The sequence below is a fragment of the Danio aesculapii genome, chromosome 8 (genome assembly GCF_903798145.1).
Source record: "Danio aesculapii chromosome 8, fDanAes4.1, whole genome shotgun sequence".
In the NCBI taxonomy this organism is placed as follows: domain Eukaryota; kingdom Metazoa; phylum Chordata; class Actinopteri; order Cypriniformes; family Danionidae; genus Danio; species Danio aesculapii.
Window position 1 is genome coordinate 27270226 of NC_079442.1, and position 20629 is coordinate 27290854.

General features: G+C 37.7%; 2 protein-coding genes across 3 annotated transcripts in view; both read right to left on the bottom strand.

Moving 5' to 3' along the window:
• Positions 1-536: 536 nt before the first annotated feature.
• On the bottom strand, positions 537-13366 carry LOC130233476 (hyaluronidase-3-like). 2 transcript variants are annotated; one of them, XM_056463528.1, is made up of 4 exons: positions 13285-13366; positions 4282-5210; positions 2115-2204; positions 537-1088 (listed from the first exon to the last, which is right to left on the bottom strand). In XM_056463528.1, the coding sequence occupies exons 2-4, from the start codon at positions 5206-5208 to the stop codon at positions 816-818; spliced, it is 1290 nt and encodes a 429-aa protein (XP_056319503.1). In that variant the 5' UTR covers positions 5209-5210; positions 13285-13366; the 3' UTR covers positions 537-815. The 2 variants fall into 2 exon arrangements, with proteins under 2 accessions (XP_056319503.1, XP_056319504.1); XM_056463529.1 differs by lacking the exons at positions 537-1088; positions 2115-2204; positions 4282-5210 and adding an exon at positions 7231-8115 and having other exon boundaries at positions 13285-13365.
• Positions 13367-14545: 1179 nt separating this feature from the next.
• Positions 14546-20629, bottom strand: part of prkar2aa (protein kinase, cAMP-dependent, regulatory, type II, alpha A) — a 38106-nt gene continuing 32022 nt past the window's right edge. Inside the window, exons 8-10 of the mRNA XM_056463531.1 lie at positions 19374-19439; positions 15817-15955; positions 14546-15738 (exon numbers count right to left, since the gene is read on the bottom strand). Coding sequence (XP_056319506.1) covers positions 15614-15738; positions 15817-15955; positions 19374-19439 — 330 coding nt within the window. The 3' untranslated portion in view covers positions 14546-15613. The remainder of the gene's footprint in view (positions 15739-15816; positions 15956-19373; positions 19440-20629) is intronic.

Sequence of the window (20629 nt, forward strand, 5' to 3'; positions counted from 1 at the left end):
CACATTTTAGTATAGTTCCCAGCCATAACGACATAGAAAATAGCAACTTTTCTTTTTCTGTCGGTCTTAGTTCCAGATGTAATTACAGAAGAGTCAATTGTAAAGTGCTTTGAAATAATCTTCTTTTTTCATTCGATGTTTGACAGTCTTAACAGAAACATGTAGAGAGGGTGGGGCATAGAATAGCCCCTCCCCTTAAAAAAACAGCCAATAGTGTTTTGTTTTATCACAGCTCTGCCGCTGAGAGTGGTTGAGCTCAAGCACATCAAGTGAAACGCCAATGAGAAGGCGGGGCATGTCAGATACTAGAAAGCATTTGATTGGTCAAGATTTGATGAGAAATTTAAGCATGAGGTGACAAAAAAAAAAAATCATTGATTCATTTGGGTGAAAATGAAAAACTGCGATCTTTAAATCAGGTTTAGATCATTTAAATGTGAATTTTGACACTGTTTTGAAGCACGCTGGCTTATAGATATCCTTAAAATGAACATATTGATGCTATAATCTTAAAAACATAATTTAAATATCACATAATTCACAACTAGAAACTCTTTTTTTTGAGCGAGATGCTAATAATCTAATCCAATTTAATGATTTACACTAAACTAAGCTAAATGTGTCCCCGCCAAATCCAGACATTGACTGAATGAATTCAAAAATGGTAAAACTCAACTGTTTAACTGTAGAGCACTTGTAAAATGAGCCTATTTACAAGAAAGTGGAGTGTTTCTGTTAGTACAGTCTTGTACTTTTGCCTTTTCTCTGATTTTTCGAACACATCTTTGTTTATAATCAGACATGAAATCCAGGCATCACACCTGTTCTTCAGAAATTCTACGCTCACACTTTTCTCCACTCCATCCTTCATAACAGACACACTTGAACTTTGACCTCATGTCACTGAGAGAAAGGGCATCATGGGCACCATTTAGCGGAATCATGTGATGTGAGTGAGGGTCCCATCGAGAGCAGCGTCCCTGGGCGTTACACAATCTCTCACTGCAATTCCTCACTCCGGCCCGCAGTGCGGTGATATACTCTCCTAATACTGAGCTCAGGTAATCATGCAAGAGAGTGCACTGATGCTAGAGGAAAACAGAGGAATTATAACAGCAATGAGTTAATAAGGCCAGTGTGCAAGGTCTAAGTTTAAATGCTACGTCTAAGGCCCAATGACAATTCTATTTTTGTACCCCTACCCCTTCCCCTTGAAACAGAGTGTGAAGGGGAAGGGCTTTAAAATTTACCCCTAAGAATTGGCACAGCACTACAGCACCTGCACACATCATCATATGTCATCGCGAGCTTGTACTCCATATAAGATCAGACGATGGCGACTGCTGTAGTTATTCCAGTTGTGTTATTTTTTGGTATTTATCTTCAGGAAATCACTGAAGGCATATATCATGATGTTATCATAATGTGTCAATAAGATCATAACTGTACTGTGCATTTACACCGTGGCCCTATTTATCTATGTAAACACACCAAAAACAATATTAACATTACAGCAGACACTGTAAAAAGCTCATTCCCAGCCACTAGACTTTTCTGACAGGGTATTCGAGTGTTAGAATGTTGTGGGACTGCTATACAGGAGTTATTATAATGGATTATAGATTGCGAAATTTAGCGCGCTTTAAAAATAAAAACCACGTTTTTATTTTAGTGTTTTTTTTTTTAACATGACGGTAAAACACGAACGCGGTTATGAATATGTTAAAATGTGCTTGTTTGTTGTAAAACTTCGTAATAATGACAAAAAAAATACTAATTTGTGCATCTCTTTACTTCTTTGGCAGCAATGCTGCCGTTGTAGCTGGTGTATTCTGGGAAATGTTCTTACCCTTTGGTTTCAAGTGTGGTCCTGAAAATCTTTGTTTCGAGAGGTATCTAGCTCTTCCCCTTAGCCCTACGCCTTCAAGAGAATTGGGACACCCCTACCGCTTCAAGGGAACGTGCAAAATGAGGAGTAGGGGTAACAGGAAAGGCTGAGGGTTAGAATTGGGATTGGGCCTATAGGCTTGTATATTGTCATGGTTTGGACCCATAGAACAGTAATGAAACTATTAGGTTATTACAAAAAAGGGAGTCACAGCATTCAGACTGACCTTGGATTTAGCAAAACTCAGTTCACCCCATAACACAACTCCCGCGGCACCTAAAGCTGCGCTCTCACCAAGTGTGTGCTCCAAATCTGTCTGAAAAGATACAAAAACAGATTCACACATGAATGTTGTTTTTAAAGTCAGAAGTATTGCTAATGTTATCTAAAACTGGCCAAATATTTAATTAACTGAAAGCAGACTAAATAAGTTGAAGTACTATTAAAAGACAAGACCTCACAGTAATACATGTGAATAGATTTTAAAATAACACATTAACAGTGTTAATAAAAATGTTTTTAAAGATTAATTTTAATTGACTCTATCACCTTACTTAAATCACCTCATCTTCCGGCATTTCAATCTTTATTATTTTAAGTGTGTGAATAGAGTAACGATTAAAGAAGTCTGAAATACTTGAAGATGAGGTGATTTACCTATGACTGTACTAAGTGTGAACTTAGAACTAAACCCCTTCCTCTTTCAAAGTCTATTCTGGGTAGAGGTGAAGGGCCCACTAATGCATGATAAGACTAGAGCTCAGCAAACAGAGAACATCCAATTCTGACCTTTACAAAAGGGCATTAATATCAGAGGAAATCTTTCATAGTTCCTATAACTACTTGTGAAAGTACATACATGTTCACATCACTGGAACTGTGATGAACCCAGCACACTAGGAACTAAGTGAAAATAAGTACACTAATTAAAGCATGTCCATGTGTTCCATGAAAAGAGTTTACATAAACATGGAAACCAACCAATAAATGATGAACTTCCCTGTTCTCTATTCTCACGTGATTGTTCTTGTTGAATGAAAAGCTGGAATGATATCACTGTTGATTGGCTTACATCAAATGAGGATTTCTACTAGACCTGCAAATGCAACCCCTAAGGAAATATTTAGTTTTTGGGTGCTCACCCTGTCGACTATTCATTTATTCATTCATTCATTTTCTTTTCGGCTTAGTTCCTTTTTTAATCTGGAGTCGCCACAGCGGAATGAACCGCCAACTTATCCAGCATATGTTTTACGCAGCGGATGCCCTTCCAGTCGCAGCCCATCACTGGAAAACACTCATACACACACTCATAAACTACGGTCAATTTTAGCATACCCAATTCACCTGTACCACGTCTTTGGACTTGTGGGGGAAACCGGAGTGAACACGGGAAGAACATGCAAACTCCACACAGAAATGCCAACTGACCCAGCCGAGACTCGGACCAGCGACCTTCTTGCTGTGAGGCGAATGGTGCTATCCACTGCGCCACCGCATCGCCCACCCTGTCGACTAGTTCTAAAATAAGAACACAACATCACTGATAAAGGCAACAAGTAAATAAAGCTAACATTAGCTGTCTGTACGTGTATGTCTTGTAACACTTTAAAATACTGAGCCAGTGTTTTATAGGTCATCCATTCTCCCAGTCACTGTACATTTACATCACTGGTAGTCTCTATTGTTTTCTTAGACTCTTCCTTAAAGTAGCAGCTAATTTAGTTCTTTCAAAAAAGCATTTCTATAACTAAAATTGTTCCTAGTTTCTACACAAACACAAAAAACAGGTACTTCTGACAATAGTTTAAGAAAATAGCATAATTTGTATCTTGAGTGATTTTCCTGGTTACATTCATACCCTCACAATGAGTCTAAAGTGATGTATGCCAGCCATCAGGAACATTAAGTGTGGTGTTCAAAAACAGTGCATGTTTACAGCACATCACTAGTAGTTCCTGTTGTACTGGGTTACACCCTAGTCTGAAGTACTGGGTTACACCCTAGTCTGAAGTAGAAGTAACTGTCTTAGCTGTTTCTATAATTAAATATTTTATAGTTTATGTGGTGTGAACACGGTGAAAAAGCAGGTACTTCCACCAATAGTTCTAGGAACTATGGAAACATTAGGCCAGTGAGAAGCCCTAAAGCATATGTCTCAATCTTGATTCCTGGAGTGCCGCAGCTCTGCACAGTTTTGTTCCAAGCCTAATCAAACACAGCTGGTCCAACTAATCAAGGTGTTCAAGATTACTAGGGACTATTGAGCAGGTGTGAGTTGAAGGTGGTTGGAGCTAAACTATGCAGAGCTACGGCCCTCCAGAAATTGAGTTTGAGACCATTGCCCTAAAGAGAAACAGCTGAAACGCATAAAAGGGTTCTTGTCCAGGTACCTGATTCAGAAACGTCAATGAGTGAATGAATGCCACTCGGGTGTAGGGAAGTACAGGAAGTGGTTCACTGCCAGGTGAATGCTGAGAAGCCACTCGGAGGGCTTCTAGTATACGGTGTCTCACCATTAGCTGAGCGTGTGGGTGTCCGGCCAGTTTACGCCACAAATAAATGCTTGGATACAGTGCGGTGGATTGTTGCCATAGAAACCCCAGTCTATCATTTAAAATTTCTGTGCCATTGTGGCACTTCCCCGTGTACCCGTTCTGTCCTTGGCCATTGTTGTTATAGCAACTTGGAAATCCATAAAACCCCCATAATCCCTCTGGGCAGAGGCGAAGCCCAAGGCGCAGAGTCTCTTCCATGAACTGTCTTGCTGCTAACTCAAAGTCCACTTTTGCTTTGGATTTTACTTCCTCCTCAGACATATCTGGATGTTCCCACCTAACCAGCTTTTTAGAAAGTTTCCGATATACAATTCTGGTCCCGAAGTTCCACTTCCACACAGGCTCCCATGCCTCCCAATCTAGCACTGCTAATCCACTGAAGCTCGACCTCAGCTTTTCCCTGATCTCCACTTCTGCTAGGGATAGATGAGCCTTCAGGTATCCTTCTTGAGGTAAACCACCATTGACTTTTACCCCTTCATGGCTGATGTAGGGGTAGAGGCCCAGGCGGCGCTGATAAAATATGCTCATATTTTGACCCTGAAATCTCTGGTGTGAATTGTGTATGATGTTGTACTGCTGAAGTGGCAGGGAGACTCCATATCGACGCTGACACCGAGCTGTTGGTACATTCCAGATCACTTGAAAGCCACGCCTCCCAACAACAGACTCCATCCCCTCAACCATATTCAGAACAGGATTGAACATGATTGACAGGGCTAAGGTGAGGAAGGGATGGGGAACAGAGGATCCCAAAAGCATGCCTATGAAATACACACACAAATTAGACTCATTCATATTTTGTATCATATTGGAGAAAGTGTCTAAAAATGAACATAAACAGGAGATCTCTCTGTCATCATCTGAGTTAATAACATAGCAATATGTAAAATAAAAACACCAGTTGTGGTTCACACTGCATGTATGATCGCTTTTTAATGTTTATACAACCCCAAATCAGAAAAGGTTGGGATAGTATGGAAAATGCAAATAAAAAAGAAAGAAGTGATTTCTAAATTTACTTTGACTTGTATTTCATTGCAGACAATACAACAGCACATTATTTCAGGTGATCTTCATTATTATTATTATTTTTTTTTATAAAAACATTTTCCAGTTTTGGTTCTTGCCATACATTTAAAAAAAAGTTGGAACAGTTGATCATTTACCACTTTTCACAACACTTAAAAGACATTTAGTGATTAAAGAAACCAAGTGATGAAGTGTTTCGGGTGTAATTTTGTCCCATTCTTCCTGCAAACAAGTCTTAGGGTGGGCAACAGTACAGGGTCGCTGTTGTCGCATTTTGCACTTCAAAATGCACCACACATTCTCTATTGGAGACAGGTCCGGACTGCTGGCAGGCCAGTCAAGTACCTGTATCCTCTTCCTCCACAGCCAGGACTGTAATGTGTGCAGAATGTGGGTTTGTATTGTCTTGTTGAAATATGCATGGCATCCCTGGAAAGGAAGGCAGCATATTGTACTTTAGCATTAATAGTGCCATCACAGAAGTTACCTTTGCCAAGGGTACTGACACAACCCCATACCATGACAGACCCTGGGTTTTGGACTTGCTGCTGTTAACAGTCTACTCTACATGATCCTTTTCTTCTTTGGTCCCGATCACATGGCATGCACCCCCCCACCCCAAAAAAAAAATATATCTGAAATACTAATTCATTTGACCGTAAAACACGTTTCCACTGTGTGATGGTTCATCCCAGATGCCTCTGAGCCCAGAGAAGTTGACAGCGGTTCTGGACACTGTTAATATAGGGCTTCCTTTTGGCACAGTGCAGTTTTAACTGGCATTTGTGAATGTAACTATGTATTGTGGTACTTGACAAGGGTGTGCCAAAGTAGTCCTGAGCCCATGTGGTGACATCACATAGATGAATGACGATACTTTATGCAGTGCCGTCTGAGGGATCGGAGATCACAGTTGTTCAGATTAGGCTTGCGCCCTTGTCCTTTATGCACTAAAATTCCTCCAGATTCCTTAAATGATTTAATTATGCTATGCACTGTTAAAGATGAAATATCCAAATGTCTTCCTATCTTTCTTTGAGGAACATTTCAATAATTTTCTCATGCATTTGTTGGCAAACTGGTAATCCTTTGCCCATCTTTACTCCTAAAAGACTAGAACTTTCTCGGATGCTGCTTTTATACCAAATCATAATTATAATCATCTGTTGACATCACCTGTTTTAAACCACATTATTATTTAATCAATTAACCTGTTATTAGCCCTAAATTGCTCCTGTCCAAGCTTTTTTAAAATGTGTTGCAGGTCTGAATGACAGGAAAGGATGTATATTTACAAATTAAAAACATTTTGTGTTCACTTTGTCTGCAATGAAATACAAGTCTTTTTTATTTCCGTTTTCCATGCTGTCCCATTTTTTTTTCTAAATTGGGGTTGTACTTTATATTCAGTAATAATGATGTTATATTCATTGCTACCCCCCAAAATCCATTAAAAAATTTTTTTTTATCGCATTGTAGGGCTACTAATTAAGAGATATTTTAAAACAAATTAGAAATGATGAGCAGTAACAAGTTATAATATTTGCACAAAAGTAACAGCAAAAACCCTGGATATTATGTTACAAACTCTGGATGTTACAAAAATCTATATTTCAAAGAAATGCTGTTCCAAGTGTACTTCACTTGCGTAAAAACAAGTGAAAGTATTTCATGACACATTAACTACCTACTTTAAATTGTCCAACATCAAATATGATCCCATCAAATGACAAGCGCAACACTTGAACTGTGACAATAAGTTTTTTTATTTTAATAACACCTTTTAAAAGCAGTGACATTTCTATTAGAGGTGCTATAAGATAATTAAGTAAACTCTGACCAAGGCACATTCGGACTGTTACAGTACTTCAAGTCAATACAGTGCATCCCTGAATCAGTTACAGATTGAAGGGAGTGTATCCTGAGTCTCAGATGTCCTTGTGCATCCAGAATCTTTGCCGTCCGCTGTTGTCGGTGTACGGCGTTTGCTCCAGCGTCTGACTAACTGCAGCACAGGATGATGCAGGAGGAGGTGGAGGTGGTGGTGGAGGACAAGAAATTGGAGGTGGTGGTGGAGGAGGTAAAACAGAAGGTGTTGATTTAGCATGATTGGTAACCTCAATCTTCCTCTCTTCCTCCTCATTCTCAGCAGTCCTACAGAACTTGTGCAGAATCTCCATAGGCATGAAGGAGGCCAGAGTCCCCACACTTTGGACAGGTTTGGAAAGCACAAACCCTAGATGAGCATAGAAGTGTTGCTTATCATGAGTAGTTAGGCACAATCGGGTACAGCCCCGTCCTTTGGCATAGCGTTCAACACCTTCCATAAGGATTCGGCCATATCCCTTCCCTCGCAATGATTTGCAAACCACGACCGACTCCACCAACAGACTTCGGCTGCCCAGAACACGGGACAGGCGGGCATGACCAATGAGCTTCTCATGTTGACTCTGCCTCTCCCCCTGCAGTAGCAGGAGACACACTGGATAGTTGTGGCTGGACTGATGTAGTGAGTAAATTCGCGCCCCGGTGCTGCGCGGCCATTGGTTATTGAGTAATTGGGCGCACACCTCTTCTAAATCCCAGCGCTCATGCAGAGGCTCGATTCGAACGACTGTGTAGCCGTCACCATCACACCTGCACACATGCCAAGGGCACGGGTCAACACAGGGGTCAGTGAGTGCCACTTCTGTTCTAAATAGTGCCTGACTGAACTGAAAATTAATGGTTCTTATGCGCATGGATGGTTCAATAAGGAACATTCAAAGGGATAGTTGAACCAAAAATGACCACCCTCAAGTGGTATGGTTGCACGATACTTGAATTCAGTACCAATCGATACTGACATTTTAAAAACGTCCATTTCCCTCTAACATGTGAGCGCTATTGAGCACGCTCAACAGAAATGACTGTGATTGGCCCTGAAGGTCATCAGTTCAACGAACTCACCACGGTTTACTGAGTGTAACCACAGATACAGGGACACTGGGACGTTTTAAAGCCATGACTCATCAGCGGATCGCTCGTATGGCAGCTTATAGACAAACCAGCTGATCAACGTGACTTTAAAATGCTCCAGTGTCCCTTTATCTGTGTTTATACTCAGTAAACAGCTGTGAGTTCAGTGAACTAATGACCTTCATGGCCAATCACAGTCATTTCTTTTGAGCATGTGAACACAATGGCAAATCAGCACTGTTTAAGAACATGTCCAACAGCGCTCCAATGTTAGCGGGAAACGGATGTTTTTAAAATGTCTGTATCGATTGGTATCGAATTTTAGTATTGTGACAACAGACATTGGCTAAAAACCTGACTTCAACAGTGGGAAAAACAAATACTACAGAATTCAATGATTACCAGCTTTCTTCAAAATGTCTTCTTTTCTGTTGTTCAACAGATTAAAGAAAGTCAGGTTTGGAACAAGAGTAAATGATGACAGAATTATCAGTTTTGTGTGAACTATCCCTTCACCATCCACTGAATCTTTCCACTGAATATATGATTTTGAACAGTAAAAAAAACATTTCTTTAAAATCATTTTGAAAAAAATATTCTTTGGAAAACCAAATACAGCTCTGCAAAATAATAGCTCTGTGTCTGACGCCTTTCAAACACCACCATGCGTTCATTGCATGTCAGCATTGTCTTCTGAGGTGCAAGTAATTTATAAAATAAAGAAAAGATTCATGCAGCTTCTTCTACCGCAGTAAATTCCATTTTTACTGTTGATATTTGGCGCCAGTTAATCGGGAAGGGACAATTTTGTTCGCTTTGACTCGATGGAAACGCTGCTTTATTCTCACATCTTTTATGCGATATTCCAGTTTTGCACATACATTTAATTAGCATTTTGGATGGAAACAGCTATTTCCTGCATTTCAGTCACACAAAGAACAAAGTCAAGTACAAGAATGGCTTGTCCTTTTTTAATAAATAATTAGCTTAAATTCCAAACCTTTCACATGTACTGTAACTAGATTATTGAATTATTACTCGTACTAAAAACTGTTTTTTAGTTCTGCTTACATTCTGAATGTCATATCAACCTCTACCACTTGATCAATAATAAAGGCAGACATACAAGTGCTATGTAAACTTACGCATTAACTTGAGCAGCTATGTTTCCCAACTGTTTCACTGATGCAGTGGTGTTGCTTTTTTAAATATATGCTCATATTTGCTTTAACTTTGCATGAGCACATCAAGTTCAGCTGGAGAAAGAAATGCTGATCTCTTTATTCAGATGTTGCCATGGTGACTCGTAATTTCTACGCTCCTTTTATAAAGTCTTTTTATACACTGCAAATTTATTGTCTTGTTTCTTGTTTCCAATTATTCTTAAAAATTCTTAAATCAAAAATAATTTTCTAGACAAGCAAAACACATTGTCTTTTTTTGTAGAAATAATATGCCAAAATGAAGTGGGTTTTTCCTTAAAACAAGCAAATTAATCTTATGTCAAAAGGAAAAACAAGATTAATTTGCTCACCCCATTAGCAGATTATTTGCTTGTTTTAAGGAAATACCCACTTCATTTTGGCATATTATTTCTTAAGAAAATCTGTTTTGCTTGCCTAGAAATGCTTCTTGATTTAAGATGTTTTAGATATTTGGACTAGAAACAAAACAAATAATCTGAATAAGAAAAGCATTTTTTGCAGTGTAGTCGCGATGTGCACGCTTAACTCTTAGTCTTTGAGTCTACTCAAAGTTGATAGACCTAACTCAGATCAGCTATTCTGAAACGAAAAACTCTTGAGTTTTTAATCTCTCGGTAAGTCAAATCAGAGTTCAAGTTTAAACTCAGAGTTGGTTGAACATCCTTACTGAAACAGACCTAATGTCATTACAAAGTTCACACAGCGGACACATACACACAGCGCGAGCATTTAACTTTTCACTGTTTTTGCACTGCAAATGTAACAAGATACACGTTAATATCCACTACTATGTGGATATCTGTTATGTTAATGTACAAAATAAACCTGATTTAATGTCCATAAACCAGGATTGAAGCGTCTCCTTTTATAATTGTACAGCACGTGGCTGTGGTGATAGACTAAAACTCATTCTTCATCACATATGATGGTTGAGCTGAACAGATCTTTTAATCTCAGTTGCTTTGCGCATGTCCTGTCTTGTTGATATAATTATACAGATTAATACAGAGACATGTTAATACGTGTCTGTCAATCAATTCAGTGGGCGGGGAAAACTGCACTTCTACGTCTTGTTGCGGTGGGCCTCAAAATGGGAGGAATTTGGGTCCTATTTTAACATCAGGAAATGAAAAAAAACACACAGTTCTGTCGAACCAGCATACAAAAGATGATTTTGATCATAGGTGCCCTTTAAAGTAACTTAACACAGAAAATGAACACTTTTCTGTTAAGACACATGCGGTGTGCTCAACAGAGTTGGACTATCCTCTTGATTTCACAAACAAATGCAGTTATTTCTCTAACTTGCTGCAACAGCTGTCAGTTGTTTTCAACATTCAGTTTTCCTCACCATCATATCCAAAGTCACTTTCACAGCCAGTAGCTTAATTAATAAAAAGCCATTTTAATTCACAGCACTCAAGCAACAAACACAATCAATAGGAGTTTTTGATACACAGCACAAATTAAAATATATCTGCACAAGTAAAAAAAAAAAAAAAAAAACATCAAAGGAAGTCAGGAAGCTGTGGGCTGGATGTGTGATTCCTGTGTTACACCACATGCTAATGTAAACGGTTTGACTAAAGACAGACATCTAAACTTTTATATCCTATATCCTATATATACAGCACATTTGAGCTCTTAAGTGGCTATTTAAAATACTATGAATGTTTGTATATTTTGTTACAGACATGCAGTGTCATTCTGCAACTGTTTTGCAGCATATGAAATGTCCCAAACACTATTTTTAACTGTCCAAAATAGGGAAAAAATTGTTTTTACTCTCTGATAGTCAAAGCAAGTTCAAAAAAATATTCTATGTTAAATATGCATTAAAAAATTCTGGAAAAAGTGTTTTATGTAAATTCAGACCATGAGTCCACATATATGGATATCATTTTTCTCTAAAAGTACATTGTATCAAAAGATGATACTTAGGTTTTTACTGTAATTAGGTTCTAATAAGCACAAATAGCAAAGAAAAACAAAAAAAAAATGTGTGTAAAAAAAACACATTGGGCCTTAAGAGGTTCTCCAAAAATATAAAGCTTTCACATTCATGTTTAGTTTAGACAAGCTTTCCGTTTGTTTCTGGGCCGTGTCATTTCACAGGTCAGAATACACCAAACTCACTAAATTTGGTACAAACCTTCTTGACTTTTGAATAACATTTCATTCATTAAACATTTAAAAAATGACATTAAAGTTCAACTAAAAAAGAAAATTCTGTCAAGAATTATTTGAACTCATCCCTTGTCATTTTCTTTCTTTCTTTCATGGAATTTAGAAGATGTTTCGAATAATGTTAGAGCCCGCTGGTTTTCACTGTATGGACTAAAGAAGAAAAAAAAAAAAAAAGAAAACAACAACTACTTTAGACCATTCTTCAAAATATCTTCTTTCATGTTCCAAATGATAAAGCGACAGGCTTGGTACGACACAAAGTTAACTAGATGACAGAAGTTTCTTTTTTGAGAGAATTAATCATATTTTTGATGGCAAAGTAAAAAAAGAACTAACATTAGACTAAAAAAAAATGTAAACAGAGACAGCATGCCGACATACAGCAATTTCTCTTTTTCCATTAATTTAAAAACAAAGAAAAACTATGCAAATCTGACAAAATCACAATAAACAAAATAGATAAAAATATCAAAAATAGATCAAAATAATCGATCTCACCTGCAGAGCTTAGAGACAAAGCGGCCAGTTAATGTTTCAAAACTCTTTCTCATGCAACTGAGGGTTAAAATAAGGAAACAAAAGACATGCAGATGCTCTTTCTCTGTACCGGGTAACACTGGTCTGGGATCAGCTTATTAGTTATCTTGTAGTAGTTACTGATATTTTTGCGTGGAGAAGACTGATTCTAGATCAGTAGTTGAAGGAAATGACTTTTAACAGCTTTTTGACTTTACTGAGACAAGTGTGAAATGCTGATAGGAAGTGTGTGGGCTCTGTGCTATCAATATTTGCAGGCCCTAATATAAATTATAATAATAGTAATAATAATTATAGTAGTCAAACGTTTTAAAGCTGGGGGCTTAATTTGGAGCTTGTGTTGCGTTGGGTTTGTTACATTTTCTTAAGTAATACAATTTCTGAAGTAAATCACAAACATAATTCTCCAATGGCTAAGTGACAACCCCCTTACAAGAAAAACACCAACAAAAAAAACATGTTTTTACACCAAAGTTAACCACAAATAATCCATGGTTTTACTATTTTAACTATAGTTTATCTATTGTATATCCAAGTAAACTTATGGTTATACTAACTTTACTGGTAATCGATGTGTCGACAAAACACGTTTACTGACGTTACAGTTTACTATAATAAGACGCGGTTCATTTACTTAGGGTTAAACGGGAGCTAAAGAGAGTTTGACTTCACATTTTTAGATATTACAGGACATTATAATCTGTCGTATTACGTTTATAACATAACTTTCTAAAAGACAGTCTCTTTAAAACATCATTAACGGCATGTCTTAGCACACAAGAACACAACGCGACATTCGACTACCTAAATCCAGTGGGAAGAGATAAATCAACAAACACGACAAACGCTCATGATTCTCGTTCGACTGTTGACACATGCGGTGTATTTTGGGTTTAGTTTAAATCTGTGTGATACCTACATGCTGAAAACTTTATCGCTGGCACAGCAGCTGTTTTGAATCTCCCTCTTCTTCTGGTGAAGTAGATCAAACAGCGCCTCAGTTCACTTACTGCCACCTACTGGATATCCCGAGGGTGTCACACGATCTAAGTACAGTGTACACAAAGTATGATTATATTCTTTATACATTTTTAATATTTTACAACAGGCAGGCCTCGAGTTTGAGCATTCACTTCTTGTATACGCATGAAATGGACCTAACACACTGACTAAGCAAGAAGCAAACCATTTTTTTACTCACAGTGAGAAGACAACTCAGTAATGGCTCTGGCTTAATAAAACCCTTCAGAAAAACCAACCAAAATGCAACACAATTTAACGTTTTATTCTGAGATAATGGTAAGGCAGAGAATATGATCAATAAAGGTATATTTCCTTGGTCCCACTTTATATTAGGTGGCCTTAACTACTATGTAGTTGCATCAAAAAATAAATAAATATGTATTTACTGTGTTCATAATAAATGTTCTGGTGCTGCTAAGGTCGGATAGTGTAGGGTTAGGGGCAGGTTTGGTGGTATGGGTAAAGTTTAAGTGTGTACTGTATAAAAATGTAGACTTTGTTTCATTTATCCAAAACTTCTTAGTGTGGGTCAATATTGCCATAAGGATGGGTCGTCACAGATGTTCCTCAGAACTGTACTTGAGTCTGTTTTGCTTCTAAGCCCAAGAGACAGGCTCCGGAAGTAAAAACTCCACTCATTTTGTCCAAGGGAAAAAGTTTTTGTTTTTTGACAGTAATTGATAAGCTTTTAAAGAAAGACCTGTTGTGAGCTCAATGATTGTAAACCAAATGAATATTAAAGAGCTGACGTCTGTAAACAAATGCTTTTGTTTATCGCCATTGCTTCTCTCACTGAAGCAACAAGTACAGTCTTGTACCTTTCTCATTTTGACTGATTTTCAGATATTTCTTTGCTTCAAATTGAGGTTTGCAATTCTTTGATTTACCCCATAGCTGGTTGACTTCTCACATCTTATAAACCCTTAACATAGCTGTTTTTATTTTGTCTAAAAAGTGGATGGGCACTAATGCCCTCAAATAGCCCAAACACTTGGCACATGGCCAGTTTAATCAATCCTTTTCAATAGACTTAAATTCATGAACAGAAAATACATATAGAATTCAAATGGAATCAGTTTTAGTTCACACAAAAGTTATTTACTCACCCTTTCCCAAACCAAACGCAAAAAACAAAACCCAAATAAAAGCAGACACCCTGATTTATCCAAAGTTTATTAAAAGTACAATCTGTAAATGCTGAAACTAGCCAACCCTCAATGGTGTTAACCAACTAACAACAGCCAACTACCGCCCTAAAGGAAAAATAACACTCCATTTTAAAAACACTTGTATGGTGTCCCCAATGAAAAGACAATGAACACAAAACTGATTCCTGACATTTAAATGGCACTGTTCCTGTAATTACAGACCGCACCTTTCAACACACACACACACACACACACACACACACACACTCGCAACATAAGAGTCCCAGCAGGTTACCAAAATGTCTGCTTTATTTATTTTTCAGGACGACTCATTCAGAAAGACTAAGGGGAAGAAAAAAAAAATATCCGCACTAGAATCAGCCTCGCATCCTCCAATTAGGGGGCGGTGTAACAGCGAGTCAACCTTCCACAAAATAATAATATATAATCATAATAATAATAATAGTAATACATTAATCAATACAACGTGGAGTTTAAGTGAGAAAAATCGGTCACTGTGCATTCCACCGGCAAAAAACTTTTATGCACCAACAGCAGGGAAGGAAACAGGTCATATTTAAAGTTTATCAAAGCTCTCGCATTCGCATAAAATGCTCTAAAACGTTAAATTTTTGCACTTTTTTGCTTTTTTTATTGAAAGATATCAACTTTTTTCTTGTTTAAACATAGATTCTTTTATCTCTTTTTCTTGATTCTTTGTTGTGACTGCAAGTGACCATGAGAAAGGATGGGTCCTTGGCTGGGGATTTTTGGTGTAAGTGTGTGTGTGTGTGTGTGTGTGTGTGTGTGTGTTTGTCCTCTCCAGGCTGTGGTTGTTTCAGGGTCACAGCGGTTGAGCTGGTAATGCTTCTATTTCGTACTGAGCAGATGACGCAATGACAACAGGCGTGTGTGTGAGAGTGTGTGTTGCATGATTTGAAAGTGTGAGCATGTTGGCTGGAGTATGAGTGCACATAAAAAGGAATGTGTACCTACAAAATGTTTTCGGAGTGTATAACCTATGTGTCGTGTGGATGTGTATGTGTGTGTGTGTGTGTAAGGCACGGCCAGTCTGTCTCAGTCCCTCAGGTCCACGCTGGATCCAAACAGAGCCACCAGTTGCTCCTCGTAGTGGGCGATGTTCCTCTTCATGATCTCCTTGCAGGGCCCCAGCAAGCGCTCGAAGGCTTGTATATCAATCACTGGAACACAACAGCATTAGTGAGTAATTGGGACAGCTTTTATTTCATTTCAGTGCATAAATGAAGTCAGATCCTCACCCAAGCATTTGATGTCTCCTATAGCATAGGCTGAGGCAGCACGTGGTTTATTAGTGACGAGAGCAAGTTCTCCAAAATACTGCCCTCGACTGCAGCGAGCGATCTCAACCTCAGCATTATCCTGTCGGTCTGCTTTCGTCTGAGAGGCACAGGAAATCACAGTCAAAAATTACTCTGTTGGCACTTAGACATGATTTAGCAGGACTATTAAAATATGCGTTAAGCTACTCTCTCCAAGCAGAACTGATAAGTAATTGGTTGGTCAAATAGATGAGACTTAAGCCTGGTTTATACTCGAAGCGTCCGCTAGTTCGCTTGAGTGTGCACAGCGAATGTGACGTCATCGCTGAGTTAGCAGAGGTTCGCTTTGGGTGCTCGCAACATGATTCCGGCTGGCAGAGCGCATGGTTTTTTTTGAGACTGAATGATTTGAGTTTGATTTTGAGTTGAATATGAAGCACTTTGAAGAGCTTTTGTCTAAAACAGGTATGACTGTACAGACATCTTTACGATCCGTGATCATAGAGATAACAAGATGATCAATAATTCTTGGCTAGAAATTGCAACAGCCATGAGAACAGAGAAAAGCTTTTGTTAAAAAGTTTGGAAAATCATTGATGATAATGGTCAGTAATGTTGGACCATTATTGCCTTTTTAGCATAAGAAGAGGACAGAAACTACCCAGACAATAATGTGTGACTTGTGAAGTAAGCTAAATCTATAAAAACATCTGTATTTTTTAGTAAGTGTACTTTTTTTTGCTTTTATTCTTGCCATAATAAAAATATAATTGTAGAATAACTAATGTTCTCTTGTTATTAATATTTTAATGAACTTTAATAGGTAAAACTGTCCAAGATATGAACAAAAGCAAGCGATGCATCAAAGTTTGATAAAAAAATCTTGAATGGTTATAAAAATATTTGTAATCATTAAAATAATTTATAAAAACAATAAAATAATTAGTTTAAAAATATTAAATGATATTAATGATATGGCGTAGTTCTGGAAACGTCCTACTTCTCTGTTTATCCCTCTGACTTTACTGTCAGTTTCTTTTGACCGTTCCCTGTCATTTTAAAGAATATCACAACAGCGAACGCAGCAAGTATAAAAGCCTTGTCCGTTTCGCAAGGTGTGTGCGCAGTCAGCGGAGGTGCGCGATGTGGCACCAGGCAAGAGTATAAATCCAGCTTCAACCACTGCTCAAAGTCCACATGAAATCAAAACCAACCATATGATTTTGTTAGCTCACAATGCTTTTTGTGGTGAACAATTAAAAAAATAAAATAAAATATATAATATTATATATATATATATATATATATATATATATATATATATATATATATATATATATATATATATATATAAATAATATATTCTCAGATTGCTTTGTTTTGAAGTATTGGGCATAGCTAACATACTTAACCAGGCTTCTCCAACTGTCAGTTTTGACAACAAACAGAAATGGGCAGGAGGAAGTGTCTGTTAGGTTGTAATAACTCTCCCCAAACCCATCTCCAGATCTTTATGAATGAAATGTTTACTTTACTACATCCAATCAGCTTGCAGCAGAAAAAAGCCACGCCCACTTTTCATCATTTAATATCCCGTTTCTCTAGGAACTGCGTCCCAATATGAAAAAAAAGGTCGCAGCTTCCGGTTTATGCTGCCTTTAAAGGTACAGTGAGTAATTTTCACAATCACAACAAGGAAAGGCATATGTTGTTACATGGGAATCATGGGAGTTGTGGTCTGTCTTTACATCCTATGGCACTCCTGCAGAAATCATGTTCATAGATGAGCTGAAGTATTCAACACATATTATGCTGCTCGTATGAGTAAGGCAGAATGGCATTGAAAAAAATGAGACTGCTGAAAAAAGTGCTGATGAGATGATTGGCACTAAAGCGGCAGAGCTTTTATTATGTTACAGTCGTCTGCTTCTGGTTCTTTCAGTTTTGGTTACATGTGGTAGAAGCGTCGCTGTATTATTTTGCTAAATACATTTTAGGCTCCTGTTGTAATGCGGCTCTGTGAGGTTTAATAAATTATACATTTTATTCATGTGTCTTTGGTGTTTCCCTGTTTTTAAACTGAAAATTGAGGGTGTATGATGTCACATGGTCCGTGTCACAAGCTAAAGGCTGATTTATACCTCTTCGTCGAGTGATCGGCATGACCCGTGCCTGCCTTGTGTGTAGTCATGCATTTATAGTTCTGCGTAACACTTCCGAAACACTAGCTGGCAGTAGGTTTTTATGTTCCTCTGTTTCGAGTTTCTCCGTGGGCATTTTGTTTATCCTGAATGCTAAAAGTAGGCAAAACTCGCTCATTCAGAGGTGGGAACAGGCAGATGTGCAACAGCTTTATAAAGCCTCATTCACACCACCAGCAACGGCAAAGCAACAAGCGACCGTTTATTTCAACGAAGAGCGGGCAACTTCTGGCAACCTCAGTCTACGCAAGCGACAGCATCAAGCGATGTGACAAAGTTGAGAACCCCTCAACTTTATGCAAAATGAAGAGTGAGTTTCTTGAGTGACAGCCAATAGGAGCATCAGTAGAGCTCATGTAATCCTCTCTCAGCTTGCTCAGAGGCCGGTTGTATCCATGCTGTACATACAGTACCTACACAGACCTGTGTTTGAAGCAGGTCACCACTCAGAGCGACAGGCTACAAAGTCGCTGCTAGTGTGAATGAGGCATAAGGTAAACACAAAACAAGTTTGCATCTGGAGATCCTTCACGGGACTCGACACTTGTAAACAATGGCTACATCAGGCTCGCTTCTCTCAGCACCGCTCACGCTTGTCAGTGTTACCAAGCTGACAATCATAGAGCTTGCGCTGCGTGTCGTTACGATGTGTAGTTACATTTTTTGAGAAGTGCCTCGAAACATTTTAGATGCAAAATGTCATAACGCAAGTACGTAAGTCAGAAAAATAAATAACACTGTTCCGGCAGTTTTTGGATATTTTAATGACGTTTTGTTTACATATTGCGCCTTTAAAATGCCCTTAATTCTAATTTTATGTAATCTGCAAGAATAGTTTGACATCCATCCAAGGTAAAAAATTTTTTTTAAAAACTCTCTCTATAAATATATTCATGCTGCAAAGTCACCTTTTTTCTCCTAGAAAACTGTTTGCAACTAAAAACTTTACTGGCATAATTTTGTGCACAAATAACTAGAATAACTGACAGCTCATTTCATGCAGTTCTTTCTTATTGGAGAACTATTTAGACAATTATATATACATTATTTATATATACTACTATTTGTATATATACACACTACTACCAACAGCAATATTACACTGCATAAAAGACAGTATGTGAAAAAGCACAATGGAAAACTTTAATCACACGTGGGGAAAAAGTTAAAATTCCCTCCAAAATACAAGCATCCTATCCTTCAATGAACATGTCTGTATTTTATGGTGAGGTAAATAATTGTTACATTGGAAAAACACACAAAAAGTACATTAAAGAAGCTTAAAAGATATACTAGAATGAAAGAAGGGATGAAAAAAAGAATACAAGAACTCACTTTACTCTTCATCATAATCTTCACTTCTCCAGACTCCACAATGTAGAAGCAATCAGCCTTATCACCCTGGTAATAGAGCAGCCCATAATGATAATGATTAATGATACAATAGCATCAGTCAGAGCCCTGATCTTCAGTTCAGCTCTATTATTATAGTGCTATAATTACACCTGCGCGCTCTCTCTCTCTCTCTGTGTTGGTTCGACAGACTGTGGTTGCTCAAGTGTGTGAAGAGCTGAACAGATATCAAGATCTCATTGGAACCACCCACCATCTCACACAAAATCAATCTGATCTGTTGGTAGAGTCAAGTCCATTGCACAACGGGTCCAAAATTTTCATCCAAAACATGACCTTAGTTACGCTGTGTCAGTCACATTTACACATTGCCTCCCAAACCTTAATCCATAACAAAAAAGCAAACAAATAAAACTATTGTACTTTTTTCTGTTTTTTTTTTTTTTGCATCTGTAGCAAGTGTTGTGACAATTTAGAGCCACCCTACAATAAAAAACTAAAATCTAGTGGGCACCACACACCTTTTCCCATGCCATTGTTTGGTGTGTTTGTGTCTCCATACTTTTGGATTTCTGCCAGTCTCTGTTTACGATCAATTCAATTCAATGGACACACTATTTCCTCTTTCTGTTTTAAAGACGAGAGGAGAACAAAAACATCACTGAAGATGTGAAGACTTTGTTCTGTTTTGCAATTTTTGGGTCAAGGAAGTAATTAACATGCATTGGAAAAAAAAAACTTTTTTTTTAGGATGACAAACACAAAAAAAAACCTCAGTGTGCAAAGACCTTAAATGCATCAAGTATGAACTTGCTGTTACATAATAACCTATCAAATAGGGCTGCACAATATATCGTTTCAGCATCGATATCACAATGTGCACATTTGGAGTAGTCACATCGCAAGATATGCAACGTGGAGTCAGAATTATAGTTGACCTGGAGCTACAGAATTGTATTTAATTACTGTATTTATACAGAATAGGTATGGGACGATAACCGGCTTCAAGGTTTACTGTGATACTGTGAAGTCAAGGTTTTAATACTGCTAAATTGTTCTGTTATAACATTTATAAAGGTATATGTAAGTTTTTTTATACTTTTTATATGTTGTAAAGAAATCTGTGTTTTTGTTACTAATAAATAGAGCAGAAGTCAATGAGTTATTTTAACTATTTAGCATGAAATGTTAACTGCTCCAAAATATTATGTTTCTTAAAATAAAATAAATGATGTTCA